The sequence below is a fragment of the Atheta coriaria genome, unplaced genomic scaffold, assembly GCF_025399875.1.
Source record: "Atheta coriaria isolate IRGN ID8LTWV9N9 unplaced genomic scaffold, Caltech_Dcor_3.1 hic_scaffold_4_pilon, whole genome shotgun sequence".
Taxonomy (NCBI): Eukaryota; Metazoa; Arthropoda; class Insecta; order Coleoptera; family Staphylinidae; genus Dalotia; species Dalotia coriaria.
This window is the reverse complement of record NW_027045446.1, coordinates 2,675,008-2,692,936: the sequence shown is the minus strand read 5'-3', so window position 1 is coordinate 2,692,936 and position 17,929 is coordinate 2,675,008. Positions and strand designations below refer to the sequence as shown.

Genomic DNA, 17,929 nt, shown 5'->3' with positions numbered 1-17,929 from the left:
TTTGAACTACCAGAAATCATCTAAAAGCAACTATGTATATATTAGTTTGTGGTATAACTTTATGCCAGTTGTATCTATATGATATCGAACCGAGGGCTTTGACGCTCAACACGTGAGCAATTAAACGTCTTAATCAACCCGTTTGTCACGAGAACGTGAACATGAATATCATTTCAGATACATACAAACAGAAACAGTCACCTCTTCAACCACAAGGGGAAAGACAAAACTAATTGACGACGAAAATGACTCTAATTCAAATTCAAACAAAACATGATATTGATGGAACTCATGTCAACAAATAAATTACAATATCCTTTGACATATACCTACTTCAAAACATAACCTATTTAGTTATCTAGTGTTAAGTGTGTATAAAAAGTTTCCTACATGTCGAACAGTCAAAGACCCACCAAGTCAATATTGATTATTTAATCAAAAGCATATTATACCTCTTCCACCGGCTATAGGTTCTCCTACTCTGTACCTCAACTAAGTTTATAGTCCGAGGATCGTTATACCCTGCCCATATTACTTGATTATAGATTATGGTTTGGACTGTCATAGGCGCGTATTAAATCGTGGCGAAAATCGCTTCGAGGCGGGTTCAAACTGCATACTTCATCGATGCTTTTTGCTTTCATCCCGGCGATCCTCAACCGCGCAACTTGCTTTTAGGCAGTAATTTATATTTTACTAAAGCCCGAATGATTTTTTTTTTGGTTTGGAAACACATTTTTGGTCAGTACATTCATTCTATTTGTGATTTCGCCCTCAAAATGTGCGTTTCAGTTATTAACGTTTTGCCACGCTGTTCACAATACAACATTCGGTTGTGGGTTTGTAGTTTGGAGCACATGTAGGGCTTTCATGTCGCTTTGAGGTACAAAATAATAAATAACTCGCCATGACACCCCTCCAACACAATCATAAATATCTAATTGCATGATAAACCATTTCCAAACACGCTATTTTTAATGATGAACAAAAATAGGAATTCTTTGGATAAATATACGCTAATGAAAAATTCAACAAGGTAATGTCGTAATAAATCAATAGAATCTTAGAAAAAATAATTTTTGATGGTTTTTTGTCCTGAAAACTTAAATTTTGAGTTCAATACCGGTACATATTTGAACATATCGGTATACCGGTAATACCGGAATTAATAAAATTTAAAAAATGAAGTTATTTAAGAATATTTTGTATATTTAGAAATTTTTAGTTTAATACCGGTATTTTTTAAATAAACCGGTATTACCGGTATACCGGTATTCATAAAAAGTAAAAAAAAATGAAAATTTTCACGAGTTTTTTAAATTTTGAAACAAAAATATTTATTTTTGCAGAAACAAATACCGGTATATCGATATTAATACCGGTATTTCTTACCCCCTATTATAAACTACCAAAAAATGTAATAAAATTATCTGTAATGAATATTTTCCACAATGAAATTTTGCAACAAGTAAACTTTGCGCAAATGACGTTTTTTCTGTTTTATGTTCCCAGCAAAGTTCATTAATATCGAGATAATTCGAGGAACAGCGGCGCGTTTTGGCTTTTGACTTTAGGTTCCACTCGCTGGGCCACTCGAGATGATAATTTCGAGGATAATTCATTCACGCAAGATGCGCCTCCTGCACCGGCATGCCGGCGCGAATTTATGTGCTTTGCTAAGTGAACAAGCAGCGGAGAAGTCGAGCGCGAAGCAACCCACCGCAAACCACCACCAAGAAATTCTCAATCAAGAATATCAAGCGGCTTGTTCAACAGTTTGCAACACAAGAAATAAAATAAAATTACACGTCTCATAGGGTTTTACTTACGTACATCAACATCAGCAGGGTTTTACTCGTAATGTTTGAAAGTTTGCTTTACAACTAAAAATAATAACGAATCCTAATGCATCAACTCGACTCAGAGTAATATTTTTCTCATTCGCAGTTTTTACTACATTCGTATTTGTATTGCGGCACATAACGGAGAATTCCTAATGAAATTATAAAGCTTTCAAACTAATGCAATCTTCAGGCTTCAGGCGCTGCGCGCGCAAAAACACAATGCAAACACGCCAACCGAAAATCCGCACACATGGCTTTAAAAATGCCGCAGGGAGGCGCAAAGTTCAACGCGTATGAAAATGTCATTTTCATTACAATAAAATGTCACATTGTCCAGTATTAAAGTGAGAATTCAAGATGTATATTCATAATAATTAGATATGAATATTTATACATCGTCAGAGTGCATTTGTTTGTCGGGCGCATCTCGGCAGCCAAACACACAGCCACCTAACCAAACATATTTACTACGAACGCAAACGTAGGCTATCACCACAGTGAAATTGAATTGTTTCCGGGTTGGTGGCGATATCGTCATAACTTCACGTCAATCGGCAGCAAGCTACATGTCGCGCAGCGGACGTTTCATTAGAGATTGTAAATTTGGTTGCGGAAATTGTGATATTTTACGAATAAAGAATAGCAGCTATCAGTTATCAAATTATATTGAATTTAATCAATAGTTTTGATGTGAAATCAACCTGAAAAACACAGAATTGTTAGAGTTTCGTTAAAATAAAAATATTTTAATTAAAAAAAAAAGCAAAAAACATTAAAAATTTGTTTTAAAAGCTTATAAATGTAATTTCTAGACAAAAATTTATGTGTTATTTATAGTATTTCACCTAATTTGTTGAAATATCATGTGTTTTGCTTTTAATTTTTACCTGAATGTCAATTATTGCGTTGCGATTATTCTGTTGCGATTTGATTGCGCTTTTCACAAAATTACAAAAACAATTCGAATGTGTTCAATTAAAATTCAATTCCACTTGAAAATCACACAGATAAACATCAAATAACTCGCAGTAGCTTCCTGCAATCAATTATATCAGTTAATAAATACAACAAAAAACAAAAAATAAACCAAAATATAGTTAGACACGAAAAATTTATACGAAGCTGTACATTGAAACGCAGCACGACGCATTGGAACTACTCCAATATGCACCACAGGAAAGTGTCTACTTGCCACCGAAGAGGACAGACACAGCGGTGGGACGTCATGTTAGGGGTGAATCCGACCGCTTGAATCCGAGGGGGTTTCCCTGCGACGCGTGCTACAGTTTTCGACTTCGGACAGCGATCGACGCATTCGATACGGCCGAGAGGGGAGAACTGAAATTTCACCCTCGTAGTTTTGTATTTTGTATTTCCACCAGACGAATGCAAAAAGAGAAAGGCATGCATGTGTTTAACCTTGACTGCCCCAATGATGTCAAAAAAAGACCTTGTATGGCCTTGCAACTCAAGCTCCACGCATAAATTTTATCGCGGATAATGAATCTTTCCAAAGCTTTCAAAAATCGATAAATTTTGGATTAAAATGCAACGCCTCGAGGTTTCAAGGGGATGATCACAATTTGCATACACTAATTCCTTTTTTCTTGTTCTTATCTCACAGTGTTTTGAATGAATGAATCAAAACAGAAATTAATTAATTAATATTGTAATTATTATGATAATAAAACACGTTTTTCTTGAATTGAATGGAATAAAAAGATCAAAGTGATTTTTTTCCGATTGCTTCATTGCACAATCCAGTAAACATCTAATCATCTATGACTTTGCCCCGTGCTCGGCCCTTTGGCTGATCCGGGGCGTTTGAATGCTGAGCCTGGAGTGCGATAGATAACCATCTTGCAGCGTCAGTAACTCCCGGACGGCGTCGTTTCGCAGCCGTCGTCTTATGAGGGATAATGAGATTACCTCGAATGTTGAACGTTTGCTGTCGGACGGTTTGGGGCACGACCCGGTCGGCGAAATGCGAAATCAGGACTAGCGTTCGGGCGACGTCGTTAATATGTACATATTGTGTGAAATCAGGAGTGGATTACATTAGTTACTTGCAAGTAGTTAATAAAAGAATTTTTTTTTCAATTTAGCTTCGTTTTGACGATAAATTTTTAAATTTATTCGATTTGATGGGTTAAAATTAATTTTCATTGTGTAAGGACGTAAAATATTTTTGTTTTTAGCGAAATTCAACCTAGAATATTTTTTAAAGACGTGACATCGATGGTAACACTTGGAATATTGTTGTAGTTATGCAACCCAACATCCGTACAAATTGCAATGCAAGTTTTATAACTTACGCACGATTTTTCTCCTAATTTGTTGGTGTGCCCAAGCAGTTACTAAAAAATCTTTTAAACAAAACACGAGTGAATACAACATCTCGACACGGAATTCATATTTAGACTTCAGGAAATATTTACCGGCATTTGTACAAAAGTAATAAAGCTTGTAACCAGTTTACAAAAGATTAGACAGATGTCGCTATGCGTAAAATTTCAATATTTGGTTATTTTTGTTTATTTTTCGATGTAATAACGTAATAAAATCATTATAAAGAAGCAATACTATACTTTCATGTAGATAATTTCAGTAAATATTCAATTTATAAATGTTTTCCATTGATTTATTTATTCTGAGGCTTTCAAAATCAAAAACAGATGCAACTGATGGTTCTCATTATTTATTTATCCACCAATGTGTTAATTCCGGGAATAATTTTATGTGCCAACATTTTAATTACTAAATAATTGATTAATCTGTTTTAATTAATGCCAACACAGCACATTTCAACAAAAGAATCACGTAAAACAACACAAACAACAAATATTTAAATATTTGCACATAAAGTTAATTTAAACAAAACAAACCAACTTATATAAACAAACAAAGTATATCTAAACTCCCAAAAGTCTTATCTGCATAATCCTCCTATGCACCTGCCAAATATTTAACTTTCAAACATCTTAAAACTTAAAATTAAAGCATTTAACTACATATTAACATTGTATATTAAGATGTGTCAAATGATTCATATATATTCATGAGTTGCATATAACATACGAGTACACGTTAATTACTTATTGATTTCTTGCCTTCCTAACGCGGAGTGATGACGTGAATCTTCCGTCAGCACCCACACACGTTGAATTGATATCAACCACAATAATTATCTGCCAAAATCGCACCTCGCGCATCCCTGAACTGCAAATCCCAAACATTCGTAACATAGGTACGGGTTTTGGTTAATCAACGCACGCAGTCGATATATTTATATTCTATATATTCGGTTGGTGCGTTGCTGGTAATTACTGGTAATCGCGTTCGTACGCCCAACCGACCATATCCATAATTCGCGGCCGGGCGAAAATCGGAGTTAATTTCGTGGTGCGGTACGCATTAAAACATTTAAACAGTTTATAACTGTGGGATGAGGTGATTTATATTTATTGCACAACTCTCATCGGAGCGACGAATCGCTCGTGCGTGTGATTAAAGTAATTAGTTGCCGAAATTTGCGAAATTCACCACGCAAATAAAACACTTTGATCAACTAATCACTTAAAACCTCGCTCAAATGTAAAAGTTTATAATTTATAGGTTAGAATATAAAGGTTATGTTTACGACGCCATCTTGTGGTGAAAAATGAAAGCATTTAGTACTGATATAACCTATAATAAAAGATTGTGGAATGTAATGTGATATAATGTAATATTTTCAATTTCCAGGAGGGAAACACATTCGAAACGAATCAGGCGTGATTTCTTCGATAAATGTCCCCATCAACATTCCGATTCAATCGAGTGATATCAGGTGCATGGCATTCAAGTGCCCTGAATCGTACAATTCGACGAGTATTGCATTTTTACGAAAATTGAAAAATTTGTTTGACCACCCTTCCAACTGCTGTTTATCGCTTGGAAAACTGGAGTCAAGGGGCATGAAAATAAAGAAAAGTTGCGGAAAATATCGAAGACAAAACAAGCATTTGATTCCGTCCTAGTATTCTTTCTCCTTCATCACCATTGTAATCAAATTGATGGCGGGACATAACCTAGTGTTAGAGGGTTGTAGTTTCCCAAAGAAAAGAAAGCAAATTGCATTAGAATTACTCATCATGGTGAATGTAGAGGGACAAAACCAAATAACAAAAAAAACGATGTTCTAGAATTTCTACTCGAAGGGTAAGATGCTTGGAAGAACCGAACTAAAAAGGATGTAGGTCCTGCGTGGACCGCTGACACTCTCTGGGGGAAATGGCATTAGTTCTATTAGGTGAAAAGATTTGTATTGTTAAGGTTTATGTGAGCTTCACGGGTCGAGGGCGGGCGTCGGACGTGCTCACCGAGGACGAAGCAAGACTAGAGAACACCCTCAAGAACGTTTTGTCCCAAGTCCCTGGTCTTCACCAGTGCATGTCCGCACTTTGCTTAACACTGCGAAGTCCTTTCTTAAGCTCCCCAGACTCGCCAAGTGGAAAATTATTAAACTCTTGATAAATAAAATTAACTTTTTTGATAGTAATAATCCTTTGGAACAATTTTCTGCATTCTGGAAAGGATGTTCAGATTCTGCACACGTAAAAGAAAGCACCACGTAATGATGGCTCTAAGGCGTTGGCTGATTACACGAAAAACCAGCTTTCAGCACACCAAACAACTGGAGCGCGAAAATGATCTCGAAAGTGAGGACAAATTGCTTGTGTGATTCTCCACGAGTGGCGTAAACGTTCAAAAAGCACCATTACTTGCACCTCATGTGTGACGCAGTATTTTCATGATGTAATTACGAATTTTAACGGTTTGGGTAAATTAACCGCAAAGTTCAGCGATGTTTTGAGCGTTTTAATGGCGAAAACCTGCGTGAAGAGTCTTGACATGTCACATCAGCATCAGCGTCAGAGATTTTGGCTTTGGGAGACAAATTTCCATCCCTGCTGGTGCAAGTGCTGCTTATGTGTGGCAATTACCCGTGTCCCGCACGTCGCAACGCAAATTTCACTTCTCGTCACTTCCTCTGACGTCGGCGGCGTCTTCGAGTGATTATTACACCGCGAGCTTTCCGGAGATTCATCAACTTCCCACATGGCAATCACACAAAGACCACAATGATGAAAGCCTGACATGAAAATTGCAAAAATTTAATTTTCTTACAAAAATTTGACGAGATAAATCAGAAATCTTGCTTTAAGTGTCGAACTTTTTAAGTCCTTTACAACGTTGGACAGGAAACTTTTGTTTTTACAATCTAAGCCTAACCGGAAAGTTTGATAATGATATCAGAACGGTATGAAGGTAAGCGAAGAAAATTCAATTTTGACTTTATTATGTGCCGAAAATTTCGGCGGAGCAATACTTTCAAAAGTTAAAACTCACCTAAAGTGTGCTTTTATGTTTTAGACACTCAAAAATAAACAAGTGAAGGTAATAAATCAAAAGGGAAATTAAACTTTTACAATAATCTCAACAGAAATTCAGAAACATAGCAAATTTAAGTATTTTTAGTGAAGTTTTAGATAAATTGCATTATAAAAACGTTTGTAAAGTTAATTTTGACGTTAAAAAACCAAAATTTGACATTTATCGCACAAAATCAATGAAAACAATCAATTTAATTGAAAATTTTTATTGTAGGCAACTTTATACACACTTCAGTGATGAAATGACGTCAATATTGTTCGTTATTCTGATTGGTCAACAACATAACCTCGTTTTAACTCCAAAAACCGCATGTTTTATATTCCATTTCTCAAATTTCACTAAATAAATATACAATTTTAGTTATTTTGATGTTAAAATAAAGAATTATACTGGTGTAGCCGAATGTGAATGTTAATGCGCTCATGAAACAAAGTAATTTCACTGAAATAATAAAGCCGCGATATGCGTGTTGTTTCAAACATATTCTGAAGATGAGCCCGTGGTTCATTCATCGCCGTGGAAGCCGCTTTAGTATTAAATAATATCCAGTTTCACGGCGTGCATTGTTTCTCCACTTCCATTTATTTATTGTCGTCACTCACCGCGGCCTCACAGCGAGCTTGAATTCGGTAATAAACTTCATACAAGTCTGATAATGTGATAATAATTTTCGTCGCGCTAAAGCGGCAAATTCGGCGAAAATTTCTATATGAAAAGCAACGCATGCTCAGAGTTGGATTAAAAGATTATTTTCCGTCAGTTATCTCTTCTTTTATGTGGAGACTGTTTTGGTTACTCATTTAATCCGCTCTGAATATATTTTTACTCGTAGTACTTAAATCAAACGGTTTTTTTTTCTAGTTTTGCGATTTGTAAATGATTTCTAAAAATAATTTCAAACGATTTCGCACTCGGTGAATTGAAATAAACGCCGGTGCGTTTTTGTTTGTTGTTTTTCACATCAGACAATAACAGACGATCTGTGTAGTATTCTGTTTTACCCAAAAACGATAACGAAAAATGCGATGCTGATGCCCGATGAGATGCACTCGTGTGTGCAGACGCGCTTTGTTTTTGCGCTCCGGTAGACTTCCGGAGTGCGCTTTTCCCCCGCGTGTTATTGTTGTCCGAATGCCTCGCATCCCTCGGATGCGTCTCCAGTGGACCGAATCCATCAGAAACATCTCTCGTTAGCAAACACACGCTTGGAGAACATAAAATAACATTAAATTTGAACCGCACGAGCAAAAAACGGGAAAAAAACTGCGAAAAACTGCAAAAAACGAGAATCAAACTAGAAAAACTGAACCTGTGCAAACTGAACTTGCTGCCTATCAACGCATACAGACTAATTACAAGCGGATATTCAGGAAAAACGGAATTAATTCCGTATCGACTAAATTGTTCATTGTAACAATCGCCCGACGTAAATGGAAATAATGTTGAATGTATGTTCCAGTAAAAGAGCATAAATGAAGAGAATTTGAACACAGACAAAACATTGAAGCAAATTACAAACATTTATTAAATGTTTACACTTTTGTTTCTTTTGTTTAACAATTAAAACAAAATATTTTCATTAAATTTCAATCAATACGAAGATAAATAATAAATTACTTACCAAAAATTGATCTGATCACACAAAAATTAATCAATACGTGATACTGCTTCCACTCCACACAAATAAATTAATTTTGTTTTTAAAGTTGTTAATTAAATATGAATAGAAATGAATTTAGATTTGTGTGACAAATTTTGTGTGCAAAGTTTTCGCGTGAAACACGTTTCGCTACGATCGCTGGGAAACGCGACGCGAACGGTACGACGACGCGCACGGAACTAGAAACACGATGCCGGCGTCGCGACGCCAGCATTAGGGGACGCTCACCCTTCGATATAAAAGCCACCCTGTGATATCCACCCACCAAGGTTATACAAGCGTGTGCAAAACTCCCATAAAACATAACACAATAAATTTAATACATATTTTAGTGAAAATATAGGTAAAATACTCGTTTTTTGTATTTTTCTTTTGTTTTAATTTCAAATAATTTTCAAACAAAAATTTGATTTTGAAAGTAGAATTTACGTGGATTTTGTTATAAAACGTTAATAATTTAATTATAATTTTATAAATATTTTCGTTCTGGATATAAATTTTCTTATAGTTTTATGAATGTTTATATAAATGTCACATTGTTTAAATTGTTTTACCTCCCACTTTACACCCGGAGTATCTTTTTGACAGCTGTCAAAAAGTTACAACCATGTTTGACATTTCGCATTCGGTTTGGCTTGTTTGTGGCACTGGTGGCAACCTCTCATTTTGTGCGTCGATTTATATAAACAATCAAGGAATAAATTCAGTGGTAATGTAATCCGAAAACACACATCTTCATCAAAATGTCCGGCTCAATTGAAATCCCCTTGCGGGATACTGATGAGGTAAGCACTAGTTGTAAATTTATTTTTAAAAACCTAACCTTACAATTTGCGCAATATGTTTGTATGAAAACACTTGTTTCATTATTATTGCAACTATTTCAGGTGATTGAGTTATGTCTGGACCAGCTACCGGACGGCGAGGAAGTATGGAGTATATTACGACAAGAACACTCGCCTTTAAGTCTCTGGGTGAATCTTGCAGTAAGTTTTAAGATTACATTGCATAGTTTAATTAAGTATTAAATTATGGGTTTTATTTTATAGTTGGAATACTACAAACAAAACAAGATAGAAGATTTTATAAAGATCTTGGAGTTTTCAAGAGTTGATGCCAATGTTGTTTACAAGGACTATGAAAAAGATCAGATGCGAGCACTTGATATGCTTGCTGCATATTATGTGCAGGAAGCAAATCGAGAGAAGAATAAGGATAGGAAAAGGGAACTTTTTACCAAGGCTACACTTTTATACACCACTGCTGATAAGATTATTATGTATGACCAGGTAAGTGAATATTTTAAGCATTTAAAATAAGGATTTTCTTTAAAAATTGCTTCAAATGTATTAATTTATTTATTTTTTATTGTTTAGAATCATTTACTGGGTAGAGCATACTTCTGTCTGCTTGAAGGTGACAAAATGGACCAGGCTGATGCCCAATTCAACTTTGTATTGAACCAGAGTCCAAATAACATCCCATCTCTCCTTGGTAAAGCCTGCATTGCCTACAATAAAAAAGACTACCGCGGCGCGCTTGCTTTCTACAAGAAAGCCCTGCGCACGAATCCAAATTGCCCCGCAGCAGTACGCCTCGGCATGGGTCACTGTTTCATGAAGCTCAACAATCAAGAAAAAGCTCGCCTGGCCTTCGAACGTGCTCTGCAACTAGATCCACAATGCGTTGGGGCACTGGTAGGTCTCGCCATTCTGAAATTGAATCTTCAACAACCAGAAAGCATCCGAACCGGCGTCAACATGCTTTCCAAAGCATACACAATCGACAGTTCTAATCCAATGGTCCTAAATCATCTCGCCAATCACTTCTTCTTCAAGAAGGATTATCAACGCGTGCAACATTTAGCTCTGCATGCTTTCCACAACACTGAAAACGAAGCAATGCGCGCGGAAAGTTGTTATCAGCTCGCAAGAGCTTTCCACGTTCAGAACGACTATGATCAAGCCTTCCAATACTATTATCAAGCCACTCAATTTGCGCCGGTGCAGTTTGTCTTGCCCCATTTCGGTTTAGGTCAGATGTATATCTACAGAGGAGATGCAGAGAATGCGGCGCAATGTTTCGAAAAGGTTCTCAAAGCGCAACCCGGGAATTATGAAACAATGAAAATTCTGGGTTCACTTTACGCGACTTCAACATCTCAATCGAAACGCGATATCGCCAGGAGTCATCTGAAGAAAGTCACTGAACAGTTCCCCGATGATATTGAAGCATGGATTGAACTCGCTCAAATATTGGAACAATCCGATCTTCAAGGTTCTCTCAGCGCTTATGGTACAGCTATAAAGATCTTAAAGAAAGACGTGCAAGCAGAAATCCCTACGGAAATTCTGAATAACGTTGGAGCTCTACATTACCGACTTGGGAACATGCCGGAAGCTCATAGGCATCTAGAAGAAGCTCTTCAACGTGCCCGAGCTGAAGCCGAGCACGATCCACAATATTACAACTCAATTTCGGTTACAACAACGTATAACTTGGCTAGATTGAATGAGGCGGTTTGTCTCTTTGATAAATCCGAAAAGTTGTACAAGGATATTATCAAGGAACATCCTAATTATGTGGATTGTTACTTAAGGCTTGGTTGTATGGCTAGGGATAAAGGTCAGATCTACGAAGCTTCGGATTGGTTCAAGGAAGCTTTGAAGATCAACACGGAACATCCAGATGCTTGGTCACTACTGGGCAATCTCCATCTGGCGAAAAACGAATGGGGACCCGGGCAGAAAAAGTTCGAACGTGTTTTGAAGAATCCAGCAACCTCACAAGATTCTTATTCACTTATTGCTTTGGGTAATGTTTGGTTACAGACACTGCATCAATCAAGTAAGGATAAAGAACGTGAGAAGCGACATCAAGAACGAGCACTTTCCATGTTTAAACAAGTCCTAAAGTTGGATCCGAAAAATATTTGGGCAGCAAATGGTGTTGGCGCTGTTTTGGCACACAAAGGTACCGTGAATGAAGCTAGGGATATTTTCGCGCAGGTGAGGGAAGCGACAGCCGACTTTTGCGATGTCTGGTTGAACATTGCACACATCTACGTGGAGCAGAAGCAGTTTGTCAGCGCTATCCAGATGTACGATAATTGTCTCCGGAAGTTTTTTAAGTATAACAATGTGGAGGTGATGCAATATCTTGCTAGAGCGTATTTTAAAGCTAACAAGATGAAGGAGGCTAAAATGGTGTTGTTGAGAGCACGACGGGTTGCTCCCCATGATACTGTTTTGCTTTACAACATTGCTTTGGTTTTACAACGCCTGGCAACGCAGATATTAAAGGATGAGAAGTCCACTTTGACGACCGTTCTTCAAGCTGTGCATGAATTGGGATTATCACATAAATATTTTACTTATTTATCCGAACATGGCGATAGAATGCGATATGATGTTACGCTAGCTGGATTGGAAGCCAGGCAGTGTCAAGATTTGTTATCTCAGGCACAATACCACGTCGCTCGGGCGAGGAGAGTCGATGAAGAGGAACGACAACTGCGTAAGAAGCAAGCGGATGAGAGGGTTGCATTCAAACAACGCCAGTTGGACGAACAACGCAGGATGGTCGAAGAAAAACGTGTCACTGAAGAGCAAATGCTACAAAAACGACAGGAATATAAAGAAAAGACTAAGAATGCATTGGTTTTCAATGATATGCCATCAGAGAAGCCTTCAAAGAGCAAAGGTCGCAGCAGGAAGGATCAATATGTGAGTGACTCTGGTTCAGATGTAGAAAACCGCGGAGATCGCGAAGCCAGACCACAGAAGAAACGAAAGAGAAGCGCTGATAGAAAAAGAGCGGCGGTGGACGCAGGAGAAACAAAGGCCGATCAGATTCAGACTCGGATAGACCCAAAGGTAAAAAGAAGAAAGGGCGAGATAGTAAGGACGATGGACTTAGTGCCAAACAGAAAAGTAGAATCGTCTCCAAGGCGACGATTTCCACTAGCGAGGATGATAGCGACGACAATAAACTCAAAATTGCCAGCGGAGATGAAAGCGGTGGCAGTGGCGGTGAAGGTGGTGGGGGTAAAAGACGCCGGCGGATTTCATCTGGCTCCAGCCGGTCCAGATCTAGCTCGAGGAGCAAGAGCAGGAGTCGATCAAGATCGAAATCTCGATCTAAAAGTCGATCTCGCTCTAAATCTGGTAGTCGTTCACGTAGCAGGTCTAGGTCCCGATCCAGGTCACGTTCAAGATCTAAATCTGGAAGCAGATCACGCTCGAGATCTAGATCTAAGTCTCGTTCCAGGTCTGGATCAAGATCACGCTCCAGATCCAAGTCTGGTAGTCGTTCGAGGAGTAGATCCAAAAGTGGATCACGAAGTCGCTCTGGTTCAAGAGCTAGATCTAAATCTAGATCCCGCTCAAGGTCACGATCACGGTCAAAGTCTGAATAGACTGTTTTAAGTTAATTACTATGATGTTATTTCATTTACTTTCTTGTATGTATATTTTTTTTAGAAAAGGAACACAATTCAAAACTTGTACGTGTTTAAAGATACATAGAATAGTTTAAGTACTGTATCTCTTATCGATTAAAAGTTGTCAACCGAGGTTATGGCGTTGAGCGTATCAAATAATGCGTTTACTCTACCGGTACATATGTTATGTATGTGTGATTGTATAGATATAAAAGTGCTAACACGCTAAAAAGTCAAATATTGCTCGCTACTCGTTGTTGATGCCATGACTGCCGTTTCGTGGCATTGGCAGTGTCATCGTGTGACTGTGGCCGTGATTATATCCACTGCCGTAGCCGTGTCCGCCATGACTGTGATTATGGTTCTGTGCGTTCAGGATGTTGTGATGGCTGCCGTAGAAAGACGTGAAGGTGGTGTTGGTGCTCAGACTTAACGGGTAGGTATCGCAGCTGTTCATCGTACTAAACGTGGATAACATTTCGCTGGTCATTTCAGGGCTGTCGGAGAGTACATGTTCCCGAATTTGGCACTCGGATGTGCGGAGATTGTTGGGATGCGACTGTCTGCGATGATTATTGTTGATCCTCGCTGAGATGGGGATTGGTTTTATTGCGTAGATGTAGATCCCCAACATTGCCAATGCATAGGATAGGAAGTATAATGCATGAAACTAAAACACAACAGATTAGTAATTCGCCATTTTGTTTACCGAACTAAAATTACCTTGTAATTGAATAAAATCATTCCTAGAACCAATGTGTAAAAGTTACCAGTGATGAGAGATAAGTGCAGTGCTGTTGTACCCATATTCATGAGGAAAACTGAACTGAGGGTGCAGAATAGAAACTGACATGATGTGAACGTCGACAGTAACATACTGGAGTCTTTCCAGCTGATGGTCAATAATGTGCGCTTTTCTAGCAGGATCATCTGTACGCCGGAGACAATACTCCCGAACAAGCCAAGCAGTCCTAGATATTCCACAACATCAGTGTTTTTGACTGAGAGTTCCTGTAGAACAGTCACGATTGCAAATAGAACTGCTCCACCTAAACATAACATGTCTCCAACCAGTTGGTTCTTGCCATCTACTTTGGTATCGTCGATATTAGCCCACACTAGACATCCGATACCCATGAGACACACCGACACTGCAAGTATGTGAACCATCCGGTAGCGCACTCCCAAGACCAAACAACTCAATGCTAATGCTACAGGTATTGCAACACATCCCAATAACTATCAAATCAAAAGATATTTATGTATTACAGGTGCTAGAAATACTGATTGTCTTACTTGGATGCTACTTAGAGTAGTAAACTGATGAGCTGAGCAAAGTAACGTGTTTGCCTGCACGTCGATCAAGCATAGCAGGACATATCGCCATCCGCGGTGTTTGATGATTTGTATGAGTCCTTGATCCCCTCGGCGAAATGCTAACCAACTGGTGTACACCGCACAGAGGAACATATAGTGCGGGAAGCTTTGTCCTGTTGGTAAGACTGTGCTATCATCCCTGCTGATGAAATGGGAGAGTGTGTTCATGGATACCAGCAGAATGGAGAGGATCTGACCGAGAATTATGTTCTGCCATACCGACCTACGAGATATTTCATTCGTTTATTGTCTTTTTAGATTAAAATGGTCGAAATACTTGCCATTTTCCTAATTCAGTCAAGTAATTATTGAGCTTTTCTGAGCAGCCGGCGTTCTCAACCATTTTCGCCAACGATCGGCCACATTTAACACAAATTGTAGCCGCTTGTTTTGTTTACTTTGAGCGGCAGGGTGGGGCAGTGACCGCCGCCGCCATCGCTCCACTACTGGCGCGTTGTCGCCGTTGCCACCCTTTTGCACCGCCGTTTCCCCACATGCGCAACGTAACAGTTCAAAATACATATCTTTTATTTGAAAATTAGGGATATGTGCATCAATGTTGCAGTTTACGACACCCTTCCCAACATAAATACTTTTAAATCATTTTAAACCCTTAGCAAATTCTTGAAATTCCAGTTAAAATAACTGTTTTTTGTGATTTTTCTACTTTTTGGGAAAAAATATCATATATCTCTTGTAATAATAGGGTAATTTTAAGTTTCTCTGCGTCATGTTGTTGCTTACGGGAACCTCTAACATATGAATACATATTTAACCCTTTAAACCTTCAAGAAATTGCCTTAAAAATGACGATTCTATTTCAATACATTTCATTTTGGTTGAATAACAGGGTCGAACTATGTTCTTAAAATTTTTTTCGGTCGAAAGACAGGGTCACACTTTTTTCTTAAAATATTTTCGGTCGAAAGACATGGTCGCACCTTTTTCTTAAATTTCTTTTTGTCGAACAACAGGGTCGAACTTTTTTCCTAAAAATTTTTCGGTCGAACAATAGGGTCGAACTTTTCTCTTAAATTTTTTCCGTGAAACCGGCGAGATTAAATTGCGATTATCAGGAGAACAAAAAGGGCTACGAAAAAGAGGACTTCACATTCTTGATCCTTAAAGAATTCTCTACATGATAGCAGCATTCTTAAAAAACAACCAAAAGTGCATAAAAAAATTTAATGAAAAGATTTTGCTAAGTAAAGTTAAGTAAACACTTACTGTACGCTATACCCTCACAATATCGCCGAAACGATATATTACTAAACCATTGCAAGTCAATGCAAGTATTTGTCAAGCCTGATGTGGATAGCTATTTCGACCATTAGAGGTCTCATCAGCCCACCTACAAATACTTGACAAATACTGCATTGACCTGCCATGGTTTAGTAATATATCGTTTCGGCGATATTGTGAGGGTATAGCGTACAGTAAGTGTTTACTTAACTTTACTTAGCTTATACTCACCCTCTCGTACTACCATTGTATTTCAAGAAAAGATTTTGTGATAAAAAAGGCAAAAGATTTCTCTTTTTTATGTTGGAAATTAAAAGTTGGAATTTTTAAATTCTGATTGCGGATTCTTAACAAGCAATTAAATTTGAGTAATTTATCTTAGTAATATTTGCCCTTATCATGCTTTGTTTAGGCCCTATTGGGTTGTAAAGATTACATTTAACACGAATTACTTTAAACAGTTTTTGTCCTACCTATATCTTTTAAACCGTGCGTCAAATTAAAATTATGTACTAAAATAATCACTCGATAAAATTGCCCTCTTTGATAATATGTAATAAAAAAGTAGATTTTTTAATTTCTTGCGCAATGCTATTAATTAATAAAAATTTGGCGGAGGCGCCTGACATTTTAATTAGTATTTATTAAAAATAGATAACACCATTGTGTAGAGCCGCTCTTAATTACCCAAGTTACACAACTTTTTGTTTAATAGCTCCAAGGGTGTTTCCTGTAGATGGCTTTAAGTGAAATGTGTACTCGCAGCAAGATTTAAGAATCAATTTTCTCCGAAACTAATAGAGATAATCAGAAACCGACAACACTATGATGCACAGCATCAAATCCTAGATAGGATAACATTAAAAAAAATTCAAATATAAAATGTGAATACAAAATTTTCCGACACGATTTTCTTGAAAAGTAATAAAGTTAGAGAAGAACTTTCTTCATTTTCTTCAAGTCGTGATAAGGCTCTACGAAATGGCAGATTTAGTTTTTTCAATTTCCAAAGTTGACCAAACACCACTCGAAAAAGATCAAGAGGTTACACTTGACTCTTTTGTGGCTCAAAAATTATTTTTTACGCTAGAAGAAAATGGAAAACGCTAATCGATAAAGTTTACCAAGGGGATGAAAGATATCCAGTCAGTTTTTTGATAACATCAATATTTCGGAAAATGGGTGGTAATTTCAAAACTGATCAAATAAAACTACCTCCCCGATTTTCCCCAAACTTTTCAAACTGATGAAAAACAATGCCAGGAATCCACAAATCCAAGTTTGGTTGCGCTATCTTAATTAGTTTTCAAGTTATTGACCATTTTCAATTATTACATAAGTGTTGATAACTGAAAATTTTTAAGTGATATATAATGTAGAATTTAATCCTACACACGAATATGAAAACAGTTTTTCTTTATCTCAAATAGTTTGCAAGATAAGTGCGAAAAACTGGTTTATACATTTCCTTCATCATTTCTTAAGCAAAAAATAAAATTGGAAATTTAATGTTTTTTCTGCAGCATCTGTTAGCAAACATGATTATAAACACTTTATTTTAGTAATATTTTGTTATCAGACTAATAGTTTAGATAATAATCGCCATTTAATGATAAATATTTCCATAGCATTTCTTCAGTATTGAAGGAATAAAAATTTAATTATATTAATAGTGTATCATGTAGAGGATCTCTCAAGGATTACGCATATGAAGTCCTTTTGTTCCTAAGCCTTTTAGTTTTCGAGATATTTGCATTTGAAATTTTAAATTCAATTCGCGCGAAAATAATTTTAAGCCAAAAGTCCGACCCTGTTCTTCGAGCACAAATAATTTTAAACAAAAAGTCCGACCCTGCCTTTCGGCCACAATTAATTTAAAAAAAATGAAAAAATCTAAAAACAATAACCAAAAAACAACATTGAATGAGG

The 17,929-nt window shown here is 37.2% G+C and overlaps 3 protein-coding genes across 3 annotated transcripts in view; 1 reads left to right on the top strand and 2 right to left on the bottom strand.

Annotated features, from left to right (window-relative positions):
- gogo (golden goal) overlaps positions 1–9,108 on the bottom strand; it is a 39,021-nt gene extending 29,913 nt beyond the window's left edge. Inside the window, exon 1 of the mRNA XM_065301209.1 lies at positions 8,902–9,108. The gene's annotated coding sequence lies outside the window, so the exon portion shown is untranslated. The remainder of the gene's footprint in view (positions 1–8,901) is intronic.
- Positions 9,109–9,551: 443 nt separating this feature from the next.
- LOC135790369 (RNA polymerase-associated protein CTR9 homolog) lies at positions 9,552–13,514 on the top strand. The gene is given in 5 exon segments (XM_065300576.1): positions 9,552–9,725; positions 9,828–9,926; positions 9,990–10,229; positions 10,317–12,746; positions 12,749–13,514. Coding segments are annotated over 5 exon segments (3,420 nt in total). The 5' UTR covers positions 9,552–9,683; the 3' UTR covers positions 13,358–13,514.
- LOC135790370 (solute carrier family 35 member F2-like) lies at positions 13,384–15,218 on the bottom strand. Its single transcript, XM_065300577.1, has 4 exons — positions 15,040–15,218; positions 14,678–14,981; positions 14,105–14,620; positions 13,384–14,051 (listed from the first exon to the last, which is right to left on the bottom strand). Exons 1-4 carry the CDS (start codon positions 15,099–15,101, stop codon positions 13,629–13,631), a joined length of 1,305 nt encoding a protein of 434 aa, XP_065156649.1. The 5' UTR covers positions 15,102–15,218; the 3' UTR covers positions 13,384–13,628.
- Between the last annotated feature and the right edge of the window lie 2,711 nt (positions 15,219–17,929).

Bases quoted from the DNA above. Each gene is read 5' to 3' on its own strand.
- LOC135790370 (XM_065300577.1), bottom strand. From the start codon at position 15,101: ATGGTTGAGAACGCCGGCTGCTCAGAAAAGCTCAATAATTACTTGACT. The intron at 14,982-15,039 runs GCAAGTATTTCG...AATATCTCGTAG, and splicing joins TTGACTGAATTAGGAAAATG to GTCGGTATGGCAGAACATAA. The intron at 14,052-14,104 runs GTAATTTTAGTT...GTTGTGTTTTAG, and splicing joins TGATTTTATTCAATTACAAG to TTTCATGCATTATACTTCCT.